This window comes from Pezoporus occidentalis, unplaced genomic scaffold (genome assembly GCF_034315485.1).
Source record: "Pezoporus occidentalis ecotype Australia unplaced genomic scaffold, CSIRO_AGI_Poc_V1 ctg117, whole genome shotgun sequence".
NCBI classification, from domain to species: domain Eukaryota; kingdom Metazoa; phylum Chordata; class Aves; order Psittaciformes; family Psittacidae; genus Pezoporus; species Pezoporus occidentalis.
The window spans coordinates 431,348-453,820 of record NW_026912961.1 but is presented as its reverse complement, the minus strand read 5'-3'; the positions used below and the strand labels follow the sequence as shown (position 1 = coordinate 453,820).

The 22,473-nt window shown below is 38.8% G+C and overlaps 1 protein-coding gene across 6 annotated transcripts in view; it reads left to right on the top strand.

Annotated features, from left to right (window-relative positions):
• Nucleotides 1-22,473, top strand: part of AOPEP (aminopeptidase O (putative)) — a 191,473-nt gene that overhangs the window by 106,720 nt on the left and 62,280 nt on the right. For 5 of the 6 annotated variants that reach the window (XM_062640245.1, XM_062640274.1, XM_062640266.1 and 2 more), the window contains exons 12-13: nucleotides 4,394-4,456; nucleotides 5,086-5,169. In XM_062640245.1, coding sequence (XP_062496229.1) covers nucleotides 4,394-4,456; nucleotides 5,086-5,169 — 147 coding nt within the window. The remainder of the gene's footprint in view (nucleotides 1-4,393; nucleotides 4,457-5,085; nucleotides 5,170-22,473) is intronic. The other variant, XM_062640259.1, reaches the window with a different exon arrangement.

Here is a 22,473-nt window from a genome sequence, read left to right as displayed (position 1 = left end):
TTTCCAAGTTGCTTTAGCTATTCTTGTCTACTACCCTCTAAGCCCACAGTAAAATTTAAATGCCAGAATTAAGATGTCTGGAGAAAGAAAGGTTAGAAAAATGTACTGGCTGACAAAGCTATTGGTCAATACAAAGTGAGCAGTAAAGGTCATTGTTCAAGCTTATGGACTTTTGCTTTGAATATGTTTCTTTACAAGAAGTGTTGGAAGAATTTTTGATTTCTTCAAGGGATCAGTAAAACCCAGAGTTCAGCAACTGTGAAAGCTGTATTTTATTTCTTCAAGAAGAAAGAAAGTCTGCTTCATTTTCTTTGAGTGTCTTTGTACTGGAAAAGTGAGAAAAACACTGCTTGTCACATCAGTGGTGCAGGACTGGGCTGTAGCCATGTTAAGACATGGTTTTGGTTTTCTCTATAAAAAAAAACAAAACAAAAAACCACACAAACCAAAACAAACAAACAAAACCCCCAAGAAAACCCAAATCAACAAAAAACCAAACCAAACCAACAACAAAAAAAAACAAACACAAAAAACCAAACCAAAACCAAAAAACCAAAACAAAGTGAATAAAGCTGTCCCCATGAAAACTGCACAGAGTCAGCTGGGGGACTTGCTGTTCTCAGAGGACCACATTCTGGGCTGGATTTCATTTCCAGTAACTTTGATCTGCTGCTGATATACTGCTTCTTGCTATATGGATGCACCAGCCATCTTGCCATGTTCACTTGTAGCCCACTACTGCCTCTTAGTCTCTCTGATAACAGTCGTGTTTTAAAATCCTTGCAGTTCTTGCCCTTGGGGAATACAGTCAAATATTTCAAGCCATTATTAATCATCTGGTGAGATACTGGATAAAACACATTGCTGTATTGTCATTTTCTGAACCTTTTTACAAAAGATTGGAAGCCAGGTCTCTTCTGCTGAATCAGTTTTTAGGTTACACAGGCTGTGCTGAGGACACATCATATTCTCACTTTCCAAGTAAGTTAATTTTCCAACTTAAACTAGTAGGGTTTTTTTCCTATAAATCTTCTCAATGGTAAGAAAACAGTTACATATCTTGAATTTTATTATTTTTATTATTTATTAAATTATCTTTTACTGGTATCACAGATGTGATGGCATCAGCCTCAAAATGTAGGCAATATCATGATAAACAGATCAGGGGCGGGGGGGGGGGGAAGTCCATTGTTTGTTTTATGTTACAAGGGAGGTTGTATAAAGGTACAAAATTGCAATTTGCAGATTGGTGAAGTTAATTACATCTTCTGGGAGAAAACATGATGCCATAGTAAAATCTGCAGGCTTTCCTGTGTGCTTGCTGGTGTCCACATAGTTCTAAACATGTAAATATGGGGGTGTGTATGTGGTGTAAAATTCAGTAATAGGGAGGAAAACACCATTTCTAGAAAGGAGAGATTGGAAAACGACTGCATTAATTATCAATTTTCTCTGCTTTGCAAAAGCTCTTTTAAAATTTATTTACAGTAAATATTCCTCCATTTTCATTCTTTTCTTTTTGCCTTCCAGTATCCAAAAAATGTTGGTAAGCACTTATTCAGTATTCACCTTGGATACAACAAGCTACTAAGAAGTTCACCAATATCGAATGTTTTAGCATTAGAATAGCACAGATCCACTGAAATTATAGACAATTTATGCAAAGGAAAAGTACATAATCATGATTTTTCATTGAGTTATCATTAGCAGCCATCACAGCCTGAACAATTTAAAACCAGTTTCTATTTCAATGTAAAATGAAAGAGTTGGCTGTTGCTCAAATATCCTACTGTTTTCTAGGCTATATACAATCCTCAAAGTTCATTGTATTCTTGGGATCTGGCTTGAAAAATAGCTGATGTAAATCACCGTCTAAATTATTTACCTAAGTTATTTATGGGCATGCCTTCACCGGCAGGAAGTGTTACCTCCTCTCCCTATTTCAAAATTCAGTTATATTTAATCCTGCTGTTCCAAGAATGAAGTATCCTAGCATACGTTGACATGTATAAATGCTTGTTCCCAACCGAAGTGTTAGATAGGAGAGCTCCATTAGCAGTCCCTGAAAGAAAGGCTTTCCAAGTAAAGAAAGACACAGAAGATGGAAGGACTAATCTCTTAGTTTCTGTTGTGAGGGGGTTCGGCAGTCAGTGTCATGTGGACAGCAAACAGAACGGCTGATGGAGGATCATGCAGCCATTCTCCTCTTAAACTGGGTATGCTCTCACCTGAGGTGTTGGCTCCACAAGATCTATTACCAGAATAAAAAGTAAGTAACAATTCCTGTTGGGTTTCCTTCACTGCTGTGCAGTTACTAACAGGAAAAGAGGAGCTACCTCTGAGTTTTAACACAGCATATGTTTGTGTGCACAGGGATTTTCATCCCAAATCAGCCTCAGGGTCTGCAGGTCTGTAAATCAGTATCTCATGTAACTTTCTTCCCCTAGTTTTCTCCAAACATTTGAGAGGACAGGAAGTGTAATCCTTCAAAGGATTTAAAGTATAAATCTTTTACACTGTCTCTATTTCCCAGTGTTTTGCATAACTGTATCTGTGGGAATGCACAATCTAATCTGTTGGCTGACCCAAGGGAATATTGTTTAGGTAGTTACATTAGTTTGTATTTCCTATTAACATCATTTTTTGTTCATATCCTTGTTTGTCTCTTTGAACTCTGCTCTGTTGTTCTTTCTTCATTCAAATGTGCAGAGTTCAAGAGCCAATTTATAGGAGCTTCCAGAAGTACCATTTAGTAGAAATCTGCTGCAGTTTTACAAAATGAAAATATGCAAGTTCAAGTAGGCCTGTGGCGATTGTGAAATAAAGATCGATAGTACAATTTTCTACTGTGATACCTCTATTAAAAAGTTTTTTTTTTTGAGTAATGCTTCATAGTGAAGTTGCTTCTATTTAAAGCATTGAGTTTGATCTTGGCTTTGATCTGAAGCTTTTGATCTTGAAAAAAAGCATGTTGTGGCAGTAAAACAAAAAGGGTAGGAGAGAGGGTTTTTTTGGTGTGGGTTTGTTTTTTTTCAGTGATAAAGGGATACTGTCAAGATACAGTACACACTAATTGGACCTATGTTTGCTTAAATCTGTGTGCAAAGTCCATCTAATTCTATATATAGGAGGGTCTGCTCAAATACGTGCTTTAATGAGCCTTATTCTTTTACAAGAGCATAGATTTTCTTTTGATGCTGTCCAGAAATTGTCATATATAATATAGCACAGAGTATATTATTTTTTAAATACTAAAAATACCTTTCTATCATAATTTTAACTGTATTGAGTATGATGCAGTCCATCCTTTATTGTCTTGTCATTTTAAATGCTAAACACAGATCACTAAATAAAATCCCAAATTAGGAATTTATAGTATTCAAATTTTGCATAGCTGACATTACTTCCGTGTCTTCCATCATAGCAGGGCTTGTATATCCTCTTCAAAGAGCACAGAAACATCTTGAAATCACACGCCTAAGTTAAATCACCTGCTTGCAGTCTCTTGCTGAATAAAGCATTTAAGTGGACCCGCAATTAGGGGCTTGCTGTGCTGTCACACGATTAATGAGCTGGTCTGGTTCTTGCTTTTAAGGCACATTTCAGGCCCTCCAAGGTAAGTTAACAGTTGGATTCTTCAGGTGCCAAGCAAGTAGTGGGGGTGAGCTGAAGCACTTCATGTTGGTGGTGTTTCCTCTCTTGAGCCAGCCCCATGAGCTCGTTACTCTGTGAACAGCTGGGACAGCGGGCGGTTGTGGGAAGGCTAACAGGAAAGGCGTTTGTCACAATGAGGGACTTGACGAGAGAGCGTCTCTCTGAAAGCCAGACCGTAACGCCGCTCACGCGGACCTCAGGAAGACCCGGCCCGGCGGCCAGGCGGTACGCACCGCCGCCGCGTGCTCCGCGCAGCTCGGCGGGCCTCGGTACCCGCAGCGCCGCGGGGCGGAGAGCCGGGCCCCGCCTGCCGCCGGCGAGGCACCACTGGCGGTGTTTCTCGCTGGGCCGGGGGAGGCGCGGCAAGCCCCGGCGGGGCCGCCCCGGAGCCGCTGGTCCGTACGCCTTCGGAGCGCTCCTCCTCTCCGCACAGACACGGGGGCCGGAGCTCGGGGGCGGGGAACCCCGCGGAGGTGTTTCATTTCCGACCGAGGGCTGCGGTGTGCCGCCACTGAGGACGGCGACGGCAGCACGGGACAGGGCGGGCCGGGCGCGGCTCTCGGCTCCCGGCTCTGTGACGCTGGGTGTGGGCCGGGGGCCGGTGTCGGGCGGGCCGGGACTGCTGCAGCGCGTACCGTCCCGGTCAGTGCCGTCCGCCCCGCGGCCTCGGGGAGCGGAGCGTAAGCGGGGATACTCCGCTTGCAAGCCCGCCTTAGCGTGCGCTTTCTCCCCCATGTAGCCTTTGCTGGAGGAGCGCGAGACGTGGAAGGAGAGTCGGCTCGTCCAGCAAGTGAGCGGCGAGGTGAGGAGAAAATCTTCAGCAACTCTTACGTTGCCCCCGCTTCGTTCCTTTGCCAGTCTGCTCCCGAGGTTTTTCACCTGACGCCCCTCGCCACCCCCGCCATGCTTTAAAACGTAGTTGCTTTCATATGGGAAAAACATTTGTATGGGAGAAAAAAACTGAAGAGTTACTTCTTTATTAAATAATAACAACCCCATCGTCTAAACTTGGCGTTGGTAGCCTGGAAAAACTTTGGACTGGGTGGCTGGAAATAAACCTCTTACTTGAAATAGAAGGTGTATGGGATGAAGCACAGAGATTTTCCCCAGGATTTTTGCGCACCGCAGTGGTTAACTTTCTGTCCGGGCTTCCATTTGGCAGCCCGGTCTGTCATCAAGCATGTTCTTGTGCCCAGAACTTTTAAACTGAAAGCTTGGAGGTGAACACCATCTCACACTTTGACCATGCACAAGTAACTAACCAGATCACCTAAGACCATGTCATTCTAGATGGGCAGAAGTGCTGTTCGTCTTTGTAGTGAAGCAATGGAAAAAAATTGTCTGGAGTCTGTTTATAGCTTCTTACTAATGGTGAATAGCTGAACTTGGGTCACATCTTCATGCTAAAAAAGTGCTATGGTTTTAATCCAGGTCACAAAATGGATTCGGACAAACCAGATGATGAGAAAAAGTGGCAAAAAGAAAAGAAGGCTGGATGAAGTTGTTTTCCAAAAGGTAAGGGGTCCCAGTGTGCGTTTGTATAATGAGACGAAGGGTGGCAGATCCAAAATGCTTTCCCATGACACCTTCTTAAACTTTTATAGAGGTGTTTTCTAGCGTCTTCAGCAAGGTGACAGTGAAAAGGCATTACTAGTAAAAGTTTGAGTGTCACTAAGTAATTACAATGGAAACAATAATTTTTTCAGGCATCTGTAATTTAGAAGACAACTTCCTCAGAATGTTCCAGTTTTTAACTGGATGTTAATGTTTTTAACTGTAACATTCTGAGGGAGAAACAGAAGAGTGCTTTCATCAGAGAAATTAATAGAACTTGAGAGCTTTTGACAGGACCTACTACTATTTGCATATGTTCAGTTACTAGTAGCTGACAATTTTCATTGTGGATATTGGTACAATAATAGATGTAATCTGTACCTTGAAACAAATAGTTCTAACTATGCTGTTGTCACATAATTCAGAGGGTGAGTTTGGAAATAATCTATTTGCAATGTAGATTTCTATTAATGAAAGTGTGCCTAGATGGTTATTTTATAATTACTACAGAAGATTTTTTAAAACTGAATGCAGCCTAAATTAAACTATCTTTAACCCAGAGATTTTTTTATTAGCTGTTGTGATACATTTGTTCTGTACAGTTGACCGTTTAAATCAGTGTAGAGAGAGGTAAGTGACTAGCCAACACTTTTCTGAATAGCTGTTTCTTTTACAAACAGATTTAGAATTATTTTTTTTAAACCTGTTACCTTTAAAGGATTAAAATGGCAGTGTGTTGTTTCGCTGTTTCGGCAGTGCTTCTAGAATGCATGATGAATCATTGCTGTTTCTGTAGCCAAATTCTTGCTGATAGCATGGCTGCCAACTCCTGGATGTGTTGCCTTAGTATGGGCATTGCAGTATATGACAAATGTCTGTGAAGTGCATTGTTGTGTGGGCATTTATGAGCTCCATGGTGAGTTAAAAAACCACCAAATAGCATCCTGTAATTCACTACTACTTTTACTTTGTAACTGGAATACATTGTTTAGGAAAGATGTTCTGTGGTGCTGTGCTAATGGCATGATCTAAACAGAGACAGCATAAACTATTGCACTAAGTAATTCCATTTCTCTTTATATTTTGGTATGTGAATGTTTGTTTGCATGTATGTGTAGCATTTGTGTTTACAGTCTTTTTAAGATGAAGAATTTTAAAGTTAAAAAAGTATCACTGTGTGAATTTGAGAGCAAAATGCATTCAGAGTACATACAGCCCTACTACAAGCTACAGTCTGCACATGTTTTTATGTAATTTTTAAAGGTGCAAAGTAGGTTCCCTGCTATGTCTTAAAGTAGTCTTAAAGGTACCTTATACTGTTACACCTGTTCTCATCCCTTTCTATTGGAGAAGGCTTCCTTAGTGCAAAACCCCTTTGTACCAATAAAATACCATTGCTGGGGGGGGGGAAGTTGTTCTACTTTACTGTTAGAAATGTGAAACCTAAGGTATAGTCATTTTTTTTTTTAAACAGTAATTCTTGAGTAAGGTCTGTGAGCAGAAATGTGAATTAAAATTGAAGGCAAGAACACACAGTCTTCTGTTATCTATAAGTATTAATAATTCTTGGAAATTGAGTGCAGATTCGCAGCACTGCATTGGCAGGGTACTTAACCCCATGGAAACGAAAAGGCGTAATGATATGTTTTGTAGTGGAACCACTGACAAGGTACCAGGGGTGGGATTCCTCATCTGCTGTAGAGTGCGGTCTTTGCAACGGTGACTTCTCCAATACAGTTGAGAGAAGAGAAAAAAGACAAGGGAACTCCCTGGTGCTGGCAGATCTTTATTGTATTGTTTTGTTTGGAGTTGATTACAAGTAGGTTTCCAGCATGGCACCAGTCAGTGTGGATGGTGCGAACCTTTCTTCCACTAGAATTCTTGATTTTTCAGTCGTGTCTGTATTGGCTTGTAGCAGAAGTGATATCATAAAGCCGTGGAAGTGCTTTGGAGGTAAACAAGACAACAAGAAAGAAAAAGGCACGTAATGGAAAGTAGGGTGCCCTTGAAAAAATTAGCAGAGGTAGGAATAAAACCATGGAGTGAGAAGAGGGAGGCGAGAAGCAGAGCAAGAAGTAAATAGAGAAGTCAGAGCTGGTACCAGCTTACATCAGAAGTATGATTAAAATAAGGATACTGATGTATTTTGCTACACGTGGAAAACTGAAATTCACATTGATCCTGCTTATCCTTTCAAAACAAGCACTAACTTACTAAATGTAGCTTCTAAACTTTCATGTGCCTCTGCTGTCCAATTTTCCTCTATCACTTTTCTTCCTTTGTCATAGGAAGTCCTTTTTCTAGTACAAGATGGATGGCTTTGCTATACTGAGACACCGCCAAATCAAAGCAAGTGCTTCTGTGTCCAAGTATAAAATTTAGGACAGATAACTCCGTGGAATAAGTGAAATGGAATCGTGTAGGAAATGTTGCTGACAATTACTGGGGAATTACTTACTGAAAAAAGTTGCCTTCTAAACAGTTAAGTGTGTAGGAGCCGACTTTACATACACGTGTATTTAAAGAACATTTGAAGATAGTGTGTGATGGGTAAGAACTGTGTAACTGCTAGTGTTAACTGCATATATAAACACATAAAACCTTTTAACTGCTCTGTTTCTGAAGGATTTTATTTTTTCGTAGTAGCCTTTATTACAATCCTTCTTTTTCACCCCTGTTCCTTTCTCTGTTCTCCTTTGTCTCCTTCAGTCACCTTCAGTACTGTTCATTACTTTCTTTCAGTTGGCTTTTTCTAAGTTACCTTTTGTACCCCTTGATTTCTGTTCATGGCTCTCTGTAGATACTCTTCTTACGATGTGTGTGTACACATACATAAACCTAAAAACACCTATTGCATTTCTGCTTTTTTCACCCCTCCTCATGCATTCTCTTCACTCATTTAATCTAACTCTGTTTCTTCATTTTATCATTTTGCTGGTCAGCACATCTAGTTTTAGTTAAAGTTAGTGTTGCATTATTTATGAAGAGTGTGATAGAAATGCTAAGTATTACTATTATTTTTGTTGCGATACTGGACACTGTCTGCTTGGGGAAAAAAAGAATTCAATTATCTATGCCAATGCTGGGTGTTAGGCAGAAGAAAATAATCTTTCAATCAGTCCAAAGGAACTGTAGCAGATGATCTGTATCCACTGTGAGATTTGAGAGGAAACGTACCTTTTTATTAAGAGACTAACTCACTTTTATATGAAGTTCAGTATTAGAATATAAAAGCTGCTTTGAAAGTATGCCTATGGTAGAAAGTGTCATAGGATGAGATACCAAGGGTACACAGTGGTTAGGGAGAGCACTGAAACATATGTTTATATACCAGATAAGGAATATGATTTGTGCAGATTATCAAAATTGCATTTGTCTCTTTCAGTTTTAGTTTGTTTCTATACTGAAACTTTGAGGAGTAATTCAGCTTTTCCAGAATAACTTCTTCTGTTTTCTCAGACATACTGTTTTCACATGTTTAAAATTTGCCCACTAGTTTACTGAAAATGTATTATCTTTGATTTTTTTTCCTATTGATCATTCTTCTCACTCAAGAGATTTACAGTTGTCAGTATTTAAGCTCTGTTAATAACCTAAGAAAAAGTTACTTTGAAATAGCTGTCAAGTTTCCAATAAAAAACCCCAGACAACCAAAGCAAAACCAACTGTGATATGTATAACTAATGCTAAATGCTTTGTCCTTTAACAACAAATTCACCAGTGTAACTGAAACTCTAAAGCCAAATCTTGTAATTCGTTAAAATTAAATGTGGTGTTATACTTCAAGTAGAAAATATTTTGAAGTCTTAGCAAAACATAGGTAGGGGGAAGAAACTGTAACATGGTAAAAGAGAGCTTTTATTTAACTAAGTAATTCAGGATTATATGCTTCTGCTAATTTATGTAAAGGAATATTACATAAATTAAAATTAATTTAAGATTTTAATTACCATGCATTTTTTTGTTTCTTGAAATGAATGTTTTTACTTGATTCCACCAATCAGAGAATCAGAGTAAGGATCAAATCTGAAAAACATCTTTTGTGATTGTGCACTACGAAGTGCTTAATAGCTAGAAGAAATATGGCAATAAGTCCTCAAGTGTTCTTCAGAGAGTGTTCAGTGGAGCCATTTGCTGTACCTGGCCTTTCCAAATTCTGTTAATCTCAAAGAACTTCTAGGAACCCTGTAAATGTATTAGATGAACTTCTTCTGTTATTCTTGTGGCAAACTGGGATTTGGATGGAAAATTTTACACCCATGTCATGCACAAGAGCTGAATTGCAGCAGATGTTGTTAAGCTATCTGAGAAATAAAGCCTGACATTTGAAAAAACTTTTGCCCTGAATACATATGAATAAAATTTCAGGCCATTAAAACAAAACATTCTCAGCATTTCGTTTTCCATCCCTGTAAAAATATCTGTAATTATGGATTGTTTGGAAACTATAATTGTACAGCTTCAAAAAAGTAGTATTTTTTAGGATAGTGCTGCTTCAGAGTTCACTTAAGAAACATTTAATAGAACAAGAAAACTATGTGAAAAAAAACCACCTTAGAAATTTGAGTTGAATTTTTGATTGAGCCATAATAGTTTAAAAAAAAATAGTCCAGTTCTGACTGCAGTACAAGCTCTATCCTATTTGCAGTAGTGTTGTGTCAGGATCTCAGTTTCCTTTTTAGTAGCACCCATCTCTCTTATGAAAAAAGTGCTGTTGCTGGCATATTTCACCTCGAGTGTCTCAGATGGGTGTTATTTTCATGTTGTCAGAGGGTGAATGTGCCTGTTAGGCCACATTCAGGCCACATTTTTATGTTTATATGTATATTAAAATATACAATATATATATATCAAAACAATTATAATAGTTCTGATTGTATTTATGTATTAGGCCACATTTCAGTGAAGCAGCTTAGCATGCATTCCCTTCCAGTGTCTGAGATGACCACTTCTAAATTAGGAGAACTCAGGCCACATGGCCATGTGTTGAAATTAAATTTACAGATAATTACATCACTGTTAAGTATAGCTGTCCAAGACAGCAGCCATCCTCTGCAGTGAAAGATTAAGGTAACTTTAATGTAAAATACAAAGTTTGTGCAGGAAAGAAAAAGGCAGTTTTAGTAAAGAGTTTTGTTCCTGTTATTTGTAGGAAGAATTAGTTACATGCCTGTAATGGGGCACCGTTTGGTAATCTGTGTCACTGGAGGCATTTTAATTCGGCAGTTTTTGTGCATGATATCATATGATACTAACAAGATGAATTACATTACCAAGATCAACTAATGCCACTAACTTTTCAGTCGGCTGTTGTTTCTAATTTTAAAACCAGATTTTTAGCGGTTGAAATGTGCTCTTCTGTACCTTAGTTTACAAATACCTTTTTGCTTTAATAAAATAGGAAATGGAAAATTAGAGCAGTTTTGTTCTTTACAAAATGTGAGAAAACCAAGAATTATTTGATCATTTTTAGTCCTTCTCAAATGTCTGCCAGCACCAGTGTTTATACAGTGAATTCTGAGGGGTGATATAGTGAGTTTTGGGAGCAGAAAGAAGGCTGCCTCTTTCAGGGCTTTTCCAACTGGAGCAACTTAGTACATTTGGAAAAAAGTGGTACACTGCATTCAAACACTCTGTAGTTTTTCTTCTACAGAATTTCCTAAGGACCTTTTATTAGTTGAGAATATACTCTTGTGCATGGCAGCTGAATGATCCATTTGATTTAAATGTCCCCAAGTTCTTCCTGATGTGATTGACTGTAATGACTCCAGAGGAGGTTTAATGGTCTGCTGGCTCAAATGTGTGCTATATTTCAGTTTTATGTGTGTTTTATTTCAGTCTTACATTTATTACACATTGTCAGCAGTAGGATAATGAGTCTTAACTATTGTCCTCATGTCTTTTTCAGTTTAGATTATGTTCACATAGTGTATAGTAAAAGCACATATATAGCAGTCTGTAAGTGTGGACATAGTTATTGGAAGAAATATATAAGCACAGAAGGCAAAGGCCAGGGCTTTTATAAAACCAGTTAAAAAGGTTTTGGTAGTCATTAATCTACTTTTTGATGGTAGTAGTACTAAAAGTAACCATGGGTACAACTTACAATATTGTCATTCTCTCTTTCTAGCCCCCCAGGAATCTTTGGGCAGGAAGGTAGCTCACTGTTAAAAGCAAATACATGTTTTATTGCTTTAATTAAACAGATGTGATTGAATTCTTAAGAGTGTGTAAATTGTACCATACTCATTTGGTCAGTGCCATACCTGTTTTCTTGTGTCACTTTTCTTGTGTGGACAGATTGAGTGACTACTCACAACTGTCTAGTTCCTCTCACCAGATGATTCGCGTAAAGGTTTTGTGAAACCCATAGCAGCATTTGAAATTAGACTACAGTATCTCAACATTAGCGTGGATCTTTATGCTATATATGTTTACATATGGTATATAAATACAAATAGTATTTTTAATCTCATAAGACATATATCTCAAGTCTAATATCTGTCAGTCTATTGGAGCTGCAGTCGCACTGCAGTGTATGAGTGAACAGAAGATGTTTTAGTTTTCTCTTTGTACTCTTAAGCCAGGTTGTTGTCCTATATCGAGGTTGACCCAGGCCATCTCCATATCTGAACAGCATTCTTGAAGCACAGGGTAATGATACTTCAATTTGCCATAATTTGTTTCATAAATGATTGCCAGTAAGTACAAGAAATTTGTTATTCTCCTATGCTATAGCTGTGTTTTTGTTAACAGGCATTTTCAAGAGAAGCTTTTATCCAGAAAAAATGCTCATGGAAAAGAAGCTTAGGGAATTATGTTGTTCTGTATGTGTAATTATCCCTATTCTGCCTTTAATTGAGGACGTATTGGGCATTTTCATTGAAACTTATTAGTGCTCTAATGTTGCCATGTTCCTGTAAGAATTGCCTGTGACAAAAGCCCACATAAAGGCAAGGCAGAAGTGCTCTATCATTTCTGGGAATCCTAACAGACAAATGAGGGAGAAGATGTTATGACTGTACCAACCACAGGAAACACTTTTGTTGACACTTCGAGCCTATGAGACACAAGTTCTAAGAAACTAGATTTCATTACTTTTGCTCCTTACAAAATTTAATGTTTTGGTTTTGTGAACTGTCTCCTATGTACTCCAGGTCGCATGCTCCAAATGTGGTGGACGCCCATGTATGGTGTTCTTACAATTGCAGTTACAATCTGCCTTAGTGTGGGTTTCCTTCTTTTCTCCTAATACAAATACCTGAAAAAAGGGGCTTAGGACTTAGTTTGGAAGACTGATGACTACCTTAAGTTCTCTCATCCGTATTGCAGAAGGATATGAGATAAAGCTAGAGAATATTAGATGTTTCCAGGCTCAAGATCCTGTTTATTTGAAAGAAAATATTACCAGCTCAGTGTCAGTTCTGCATAACTGTGAATGTCTTGCTTTTGTTTAAATTTGAGAGATTTCCCTGTGGTTTGGCTGTACTTCTGACAAATTCATTGAAGACAGTCATGTATTTAAAGGTGTAGCTGAGTCAGGCCTTAGTCATTCATCCTCAAGATCTTTCCAAGGGACCAATTTTCTGATTGAAGAGGAGGTTTTACTTCTCCTCGTTGCCTGGAGTGTTTTAACTGGGGGAGGTGTTGTATGTTGGGACCTCATTGCCATTGCATGAGCTACCCAAATAGCATGTAACATCTCTTTTTAAATTCTGTCCTTCAGAATTGAAATGAGAATATTTAACTTGATTTTACAGATTGTAAATCAAGGCATGGAGGTGCTAGAGAGCTTGTCCAAAGACACCCAAGAAAGTTGGGCAAAGCAAGGAAATGGATTGAGGTATTCAGGTTTGGTCTCCTAACACAAACCTTCACCTGAGCACTCTCTCACTGAAGAATTAAGCCAGACAATTGTCCATGAAGCAATTAGTGGTCTATGTGCCAATGTAAGAGTAGGTTGGTGATATTTTAACCTGTAGCAGAGATGGGAACAGAAGCTGGTGCTGTGACTTCATCTCCACAGGAATACTATGAGAGTTCGTATAGCAGTGTGACAGGAAAGGTGAAGTTAAGCATGGGATGATTTCATTTTATCTATATTTATACTTGTCCTGGGTTCAGCAGTATCTGTCATTTTTCTCCTTCTTAGTAGCTGGTGAAGTGCTGTTTTTTTGACTTTCAGTGTGGGAACAACACTGATAACACCAATGTTTTTAGTTGCTGCTCAGTAATGTTGAGTCTGACCAAGGACTTTCTGAGTCTCATTCTCTGCCAGGGAGGAGGGGAAGCCAGGAGGAAGCAGAGACAGGACACCTGACCCAAACTAGCCAACATACCACAGCATGTCATGTCCACTATATAAACTGGGGGCAGTTACCCAGAAGGGTTAGATCACAGCTGGGGTCAGCCTGGGTATCAGTCAGCGGGTGGTGAGTGGTTGTATTCTCTTCCCTTGTTAATTCCCTTATCATTATTATTATTGGTATTATTGGTGGTAGCAGTAGTGATTTGTATTATACCTTAGTTATTGGGCTGTTCTTCTCTCAACCTGTGGGAGTTATATTCTTTTGATTCTTCTCCTCATTCCTGCGGGAGTGGGAGGGAGGAAAGTAGGAGGGAGTGAGAGAGCGGGCTGCGTGGCTGAGTTGCTGACTGGGCTTAAACCATGATAGTATTGCAGTGGAACATGCTTTCTAGTAATTAAGGCTATGAGTAGTGGCTTTTGGTTATAAATATCAAACGTAAGTGTTGATTTGAGTGTGTTTTAAAGGATAATAATTTGACAGATACTTACCTGTTTGTCTTTGACCATCTAAACGAGTGTATGCAGTCTTGTAACTTTCAACACAAAGGGAGATTAGAGGAATTAGTGGAGACTTACTAAATCATGTTTTTTTCAGTGCAAGCAGTTTTGATTGTAAAACTTTCAGGCATGGTATGATAGGGTGCTGGAGGTATGGTACTTAGTTCAGAAGGCAGAAGTGTGCTTGTGTGGTGTCTTCACCACACAGAAAGAGGTATGATGGACAAGTTTGCTCCTGTCTTACTAATTTGGAAGTAGTGCAGAGCTGGAACCTGTGATGAAGAACAATTGCGTACATAATTCTTTGCTGTAGAGGTATGCTTATCCTAATGATGTGTGTTGCTATGCAACTGTGTAAGACAAAGGTAGAGTGAAGTATTTTGTGTGAGTGTCCTCTGTAGTGATCCAGCCTTCTGGTATGAAGTGGCATGCCAGTTACTACCTAGCATGTTCTATTTAATAATTAAATCTGATCAGGCTGTCTGATTCTGTAACAGTTTGTTGGGGACACAGGGACTTTTTCTGAAAACAATCAGTTTTGTAATTCCAGGTTATATTTCATATCTTGTGCTTGTTTTTCACCAGTTAAAGCCTGTGAATATCTGCAATAGGAATTTGTTTGAAGTGTTTTTAAAAAGAGAGGTTGCGTAATACCAATGACCTAGATGGCGTGTAGACACTAAGTCTTTTCATTTGTTTTCTCTTGTCCAAAGCATTGAGACAGGAAGCATTCTTAAAATTATTTTTAGATTTTTAAAAGTCAACCTTGATTTCCTCATGTGACAGTAATCCCTTGGCTAGGCCTGAAAGCAATATTGTTTACTCTTCCATAGTGCCATATGCTTGTGATTTTTTGCTTTATTTTGGTGCCTGGGTTTTAGTTTTTTTAAAAAAAACTACTAAGAACCTTCAATTTATATTGGATTGTCAGACTTGAACTCTTCAGGTGTAGAGGAAAGTGCTCCCTAATGTATCCATGATTCTTCTCATTGTGGGTGTAAATGACAGTAAGTGGTTTCATTTCTTGTAGTCTAGTGAGATGATCATGTCTAAAAGATCACTTTGTTCCTCCATAATTATGTTGTCTTTATGACATCACGTTTGTTGTGACAGAAAGATGGCTGAGCCATTAGGACCCAGGAATTCTGGTTTCCTTCTTAGCTTATATCCTGCTTATTTCCCACCTAAGCACTCAGCTGAGAAGTGAACTGTAGGTCCCTTTACACATACAGTTCACTTCTGCTACTGCTTTAGTTTGTATCCCGCTTTTTAAACTAAAGGGAAATTGTGTGCATCAGTGCGTTTCTGTAACCACTACCCTAGCCAGTGTTTGGCTGTATTCCTTCCATCAATAACAAGCTAGTGTTTTTCAATTTATGTCTTTCCAAGTGATCTTCATCTGAATGTTTTTATTACCCTCAAACCTCAGAATAAGACAAATTATTAACAAGTTGTAAAAATGTCTTTTCATGACAGAGTAAAAACTCACTGTGATTTAACAAATCTGAATTGAAAAAGGGTTACTTTTGAAGACCATTAAGTGAGTTTTACTTTGCTATAACATTGTGATTATCTGTTAAAGACCTGATTATGGCCATAGGTGAACTGTGGATTACTCACCTACAGATTAAAAATAATAACCAATAACCCCACACCAAAACCGGCCACCTAGTTCAGTATTCATTACACAGAAGAAAAAACTGGAGAGAAGCTGGGACATTGGATCAATATACCATCACTTTCATTATTGTGATTCTGTTTTACAATTTTTGTAAATTTGTAAGTCACAAAATGGGAAGTGACCAAGCCGTGAAGTATTATCAACACAAACAATATCCTTGAGATATTGTAATACTCACTGCTACTCCCATGTTGGCCGACGAGATCTTGTTAGGCATAGGAAAGGAATTCTCGAAGGAGAGTCAAAGTGTGTTCCCCATGCTTGGCCAGTACCTGCGTTTTCCACTGGGGAGGCTTCTGTTCTCCTGTGGCAGTATTACAGACAGCTCTGCGTTGGCCTGCAAAACACTCCAAACTGGACATAGTAATAAAGTTGCTTTAAGTTACGAGCAAGGAGAAGTTGGCTACTTAATTATGTTTGCTTTTAGTGTTAGAGGTGGGGATGGGAATGTAAAGATAAATGAAGGGAATGTCAATTAAAGATGCCCTTACAAGGTTATCCTTCATATTAATGGAGGCTAGCATATAATACAAGTGGCTTTTTTTCCAGTTTGTTGAATTTTTTGTCATCTTGGCTTAGTTAAGATTGGACTGGGTGGGTGTTTTGCAATGCAGACTCTTTCCAAAACACTGGCAAAGATTTAACAGTAAATCCAGCTGAGTTCCCCTGAGGGTTAGAGCTGAAATTCTGACTTTCATATTAAATTAGGCATGGTTACAAGAGAAGAATTATTTGAAGTTTTTATGAAGCATGTGACTGACAACAGGCAACTGGGATGCAAATAGTTTTCATGTATGTTTTCTTTGTTGGGTCAAAAATATATTCAGAATACAAAAGGTTCTTATTTATGGGACTTGAGGGGACATAGATTAAGAGATTTTAAATTCTAAAAATAAAAAAACCCTCAACCCCCTCAGATGTCTTTGCCCAAGTTTTTTTCCCTTCCTTCAGGATTTCCCTCTTCCCTCCCCCCCAGAAAGCGTTTCTGCCTCTCTCTCTCTCCTTAACACCTGAAGCTTCATGTAAGCATGCCATCCATGTATTTCAGCCAATGTTTGTTTTTTTTTGTGTTTGTTTTTGTTTGTTGTCTTTTTTAAAATACTTTAGAAAAAGTCTTCTGTGATGTGGCAGTGGCCAAGTGGACTTCCTGTTTGTTTCCTTGGCCTGCTTTGTATCTATACTGCTGTGATTTTTTTTTTATAGCAGGATGCTACAGCTATTTCTGCCAGTATTTCATGTTATATTATGAACGAGGATCATGAAAGAAATGTCCCATGCCACTTCAGGTAGAAATTAAACTTTGAAATGACCCATCACAGCTCTCCTAAAAGTTTTTCCTTTTCAAGACAGAATTCTGCTGTTCTTTGGAAGGAGCCATTTATTTGACAAGTTCATTGATGTGCGATTAGAGAAAGCAATGTTAAAAACTCTGGCAGTCAGTCACCTGCCCACACTTGAGTGTTTTCCATGGTTCCTGCTGAATTATTCCCTTGCTGGCGTCAGGGTTAGTGCTGGGTGCCTGCAGGGAAATGAAAGGTAGAGCACACATTCCATAGTACCCCATAGCAAATGCAGTCCTTTTGTTTTCATTTCCTGTCCTGCATGAAATCCCATCTGCCTGCATTTTCACACTGGTTTCTTACCATGTTCCCTGCCTTTGTTTTCCTCGTTGCTTTGTAGGGAAGATTTTTTTTGTCCCCTTGCAAGAAAGGGTGAATATCTATTTCTAAATAGAGAATGTTTATAGATAAACTACTGTTATGAATACCTATCCTTTACCTGATTTAAACCTCTGTTTAGCTTTTTTCTTTTGTGGTTTGCCTAAGATAAAACAGGAGAAGATAAAAGGTTAATGTCTGCGCTTGTCCTTTTTTTCTTGTACCATTGTGCATCTGTTCTTGTGGAAGATAACGTCAAATAATATAAACTGCAGAGAGCTGGTTCTCCAGGAATGTGCCTGTGAGATTTTTTTTTTTAAAGATTTCAGGCATCTTTAAACGCGAGGAAAATGCTAAAAATTATATTGAGAATGTGGTGATTTCATTTTAGCTCAAATACGAATCACACTTCATGAAAGTATCTCCACTTAATCGGCAATAAAAACAGGATTATAATTTGGAATTGGGGATTACATGTGGCCAAAAACCCCAGGACATACTGGCTCTATCCAGTAGTTCTCTCAGTTATTTTAGATTCTAAAGGAAGGTGCAGTCATCTTGTGAGGACTAATGCTTTTGAAGTAGGCCTTTCTGTTACCAAGTAGGCTGTTCCAGAATAGGGATGGGAGGGAAGGCGTTATCCAAATGAAAACCGAGCAGCTCTTGAATGTTTATTCAGATTAAATATTTTTACAGTATGCTGATGGTTTTGATAACTGGACTGGGTTTCTGGGGAGAGCAGTGGCTATATAGAGCCTTTTGTTTCTTGATTGAAATACGGACAAGATTAGGTAAAAATTAGCTGTATCTGAAGGTTGTGGAGTGTTTTGGGTGAGATGAGCCCTTCTGTGTTTCTTCTTAGTAGGAATGGCTCCTAAAACAGCTAACACAAACATTGGTGTTACTTAAGATCTTTTTTCTTGTTTCAGCAAAAGCCAAAGATAGGATAGAATTGAAGATGTGTACCAGCATCTGAGGCTCTGAATTGATGTTGATTCTCTCAGCCTTATATTTTTTGCAGGCTTTAAAGGTATTCCCACTGGAAAGGAAAAAGATCAAGTTTTCCTCTATTTCCTATGGGGGTTTTGTTTTAGGTATTTATTTATTTTTTAATGTGTAGCATTCATTCTATGAATCTATAATCCATACAAGGAGAGAAGATAATTTGAACTGAACAAGATATAAGGACTGAGTATTTTGTGTATAAGCCAGTCAGTGTGACTGTTCAGTCAAAAAACTCTTTCAAAATTTAAACCATTGCTAGGTCTAGTTGACATGATGGTTGATAACCTGGAGGAGGGCAAGAAACAGCTGACTACCTTTTAGCAGGAGCTGCTGCACTTGAAGTGTGCGTAAGAGATCATTTACAAAGAAGTAGTGGATGAGTATTCACAGTCACATCATAAGTAGCTGTAAGACAGCTAAGAGAGGTGCCTGGTTATTGCCTCAAAGAGAAGAAATAATTAGTTATAAAAAAGCCAGTATGTGAGATGAAGCTGAGTTTAGGTAGGATCCACACTGTACAGTTTTCAGGGAAGGAGTAATGGTCCTTGTTAAACACTTTGTCCTAAATACGTCTCCCAGTGGGTGCTGAGTGTTCACAGCAGTTCCCAACCTTTACAGCCTTCTGGCTAGTCCACTATTAGGAGATTTCTGCATAAAATGTTTTGAGTTTCATATTCTTTCTATGTCTTGGCTTCCATGCAGAAACCAAATGTTACAATTTTCCTTGACTACACTGCTTTTAAGATTAGGTAACAGGGGAACTCTTTTGAAGTCATTGCTTCTCAGAGCAGTCTGAAGAGCTTCTGTAATGCAGGAGCAAGGAGCTTGGCGGGGAAAGGACACCGAGATCTCAGGAAAGTGGTTTGGGATTAACTAACTGCATATAACTAATTATAACCAAAAGCAAATGGGTTAAACCTGGACTTCCCATTATTAGCATAATGAAAAGTATTAAAAATAGAATTCACAGCAAACAGGATGTCTGGTCATAAGTGTGCAGTTTCAGTTGCAGATTATTTATGCAGCTGACCTTCTGTGCTGAGATCAGAGAGCAGTGAGGAGCCTCGTGACTGTGAATAAAAATCCCATTTAATCTGATCACACCAACATGGCAGCTTCTGGAAGGAGTGGGTTAGACATATAAGGGTAGTGTGGAGAAATGAATTAGTAACTCCAGAGAACAGTATATGCTGCTTCTGCTCTGGGGCTGACATGTCCTTTCTGAAAAGCTATAGTTTTACCTGGAATTGTGGCCAGTGGAACTGTGTGTTTTCTTTTTGATGCTAGTGTTGTTTTGTTGGGGTTTATTTAAATTATTTTGATTTTTCTGATACTACATTTGGAAATAGTTTGTTGGGAGTAGAGAGACTTATTCCAAGTTCCTGAACTTGTTGAACAAAATGAATGAACAAATCTATTGTTTTGTGAGGTGGGCTGTGCTGCCCAGCTGAAAGGACATAGCGAGCACTCAGTGCACCATGGGAAGCATTCCCCATGACCATTTAAAGTAGAACTATTAAGAAGATTCTTTCTTCGACCCAACAGAGAGGCTTGCCTGCAAGCTTGAAGTTTGAGCCAGGCTGCACTGACATTTTAGCACAGGGAACAATCTGTGTTCACAGTCCCTGCCTATTGTGTGGAAGCAGATGAGAGGGTTGGGGTGGCTTGTGGGAGCTGGAGCGCACAGGGCCATTCTTACTGATGTATATAAACACTTTTTTTTGGTATTTGTTGTTGTGAAATGTGGTCAACTGTGCCAATGTACTTAGCTGAAATTAACCTTCTCTACTGTGTGTTTTTCTATTGTTCTGAAAATGGCCATCTCTTTCAAGTGGAGAGCAGACTGCCCTAAGTTTTAAGGAGCAAATCCATGAATGTAACGAAAGACAAGGAAAAAGTATCTGAGAGACTGTTTTTAAGAGTTGATAATGTCGAAAATAAATGTAGCCTGGTTGCATAAAAAGGAGGCTTAAGAATAAATCTTAAAAGCCCTAAAAATAAGTCTATCCCTTTTTCAGTGTTTGGATAGAATGGACAGGTTCAAACTCGGCATGTCTCAGTTTATAAACATCTTTTCTTCGTGCTCAGCTGATTTATTTTGAGTAATTAATTTGGTATTTTTTAAGAATTCCTGAAACTGTCTGTATTTAGTGACTGTGAATGTGTATGTAATTTCTGTGAATGTTATAGAAAATTGTCTTCCAGATAAGTGTACCTGGGTAAATAAATGAAATAACTGTACTGATAGAGGCTCAGAAATTTACCCAGACCTGTTCTGTGAAACAGCTCCATGTCAGTAGTAGGCAAGGCATGTCTGGAAAATGAATATGGTTGCCACAGGTGGGTCTTCTGGAGACAAAATAAGAAGGGAAGCCAGGAGAGAAGGAATTTGTGTTACTTTGTATTGATCTGGGTCTCAATTTTGTGATGATTCACTGAGGTGAGCAGACCTGTACATACAGATACTCAGTCTGACTCACTGCCAATCTCTTAGGGTTTAGTAGTGCCCTACTTTCTGATTTTTCTTTCTCTTCCTTTTAAAGGCTTAAAACATCAGAAATTCTGTTGCATATCAACATGTATTAATGGCATACTTGAAGTTATTTGACATACATACTCCTGACTTCTCATTGTCTTTTTGCTGAACCATTTGTTTACTGAACCTTTGAAAAGAGAGATAATAATTTTCAATTAACTAAAGGAATGTACAGCATTCAAATACCACACCCAGCCTGCTTAGGAGGGCAATATTTTTTTTGTGCCAACATGCCCTTGAATAGTTAAGGGGCAGGTTTTAGGTTGATGTCAGTTTATAGTGGAAAAATACAAGACTGAAGCTATTGCTTGAGAAAGCAAAATGTGTAAGTGAAAGCAAACACTGGAAGAACATACTGTACAAGAAGTATATAGCCTTCTTCAACAACTGTAATCGTATTAGTGGAATGCGATTGACAAAGAGATTTAGTTAAGTTTTGATTTCCTCTCAGACTGGGTGAAGCTTTCTGTAAGATAGTATTTGTGTTCTTAAAGAAGGCAGAGTATAAACCAAAGCATATCTCTCTCTATTTGTATGTAGAGAGAGATACGCTTTGGCTTTGCCCCCTTTTCCCCAGAAAAAAAAGAAATGCTGTGTTTTAAGAAATATAATTATAACCAATTATATTTAATTGGTTTCATTATAACTTTTGTGGTTTAAAAGAAGTGAGTTTCTTTTAAAGAAATCTGATTTTTTTTTTTTTTTTTTTTTGGACCTTGTTGAGAAAGCATGATTAATCCCATTTAAGTCCTTGCCTGGTCCTTTGCAAGAGCCATGTATTTTCCTGTGCCATCTATGTTTCAGCACAGTAACTAGCCTTGAGTAAACCACACAGACATTTGGGTCTGTGACAGCAGAGGATGTAAATTTAATTCTGAAAAGGCTGGTTGGTCTGCATCGAATGCATTCAACACCCACAGAAGGCTTCCTTCCTCCCTCCCCACCTCATGTCCTCGACAGCTGTCCCTGAGCACTGCCTACTCACATGGCCGGGTGTGGGCAGCGTTCCACTGACTTCTTTTTCTCAAAAGGTATGCTAGGGGTACAGCAGTCTTTCCTCCAGAATGTGGGGAGACATCCCATAGCTCAGATGTTGTGAAGGTTATTCATCAAGTGTAGAAGGCAGGTCTTTAGGTGCATGAGGGGGTGGGCAAGGTCTGCATTTCTCCCTGCTTGACTCTTAAGGCATGCAAGAGCCAACCTGTTGCAATCTCTCCTGGCCATTTCTGCTGTGAAGCAGCCGTAGAAGTTCTCCAGAGGATGCTCTACCGGAACCGCACAAGCATGGAGCTCCTCGCTGTGACTAATGCTAGAAACCAGAGCTTTTAAATATTTGTTTGAGTCCCTGTGTTACCCATTTGTATGCTCTGAAGTGATCAGGCTGATAAACTGCATGACTTCAGGGAGGAAACTTTTAAGATAAATACCAGAAAAAATGCCTAATATGCTCTTTGTTAAGTTCTGGCCCTAAATCATCACTGTTTTTCCTTTCCCCTTACCCCTTGTATCTTGGTAGTCATAAAACTGAAGCTTTTTATATTTTGTGCATCTCCACAGGACAATGAAAACCTACACATAC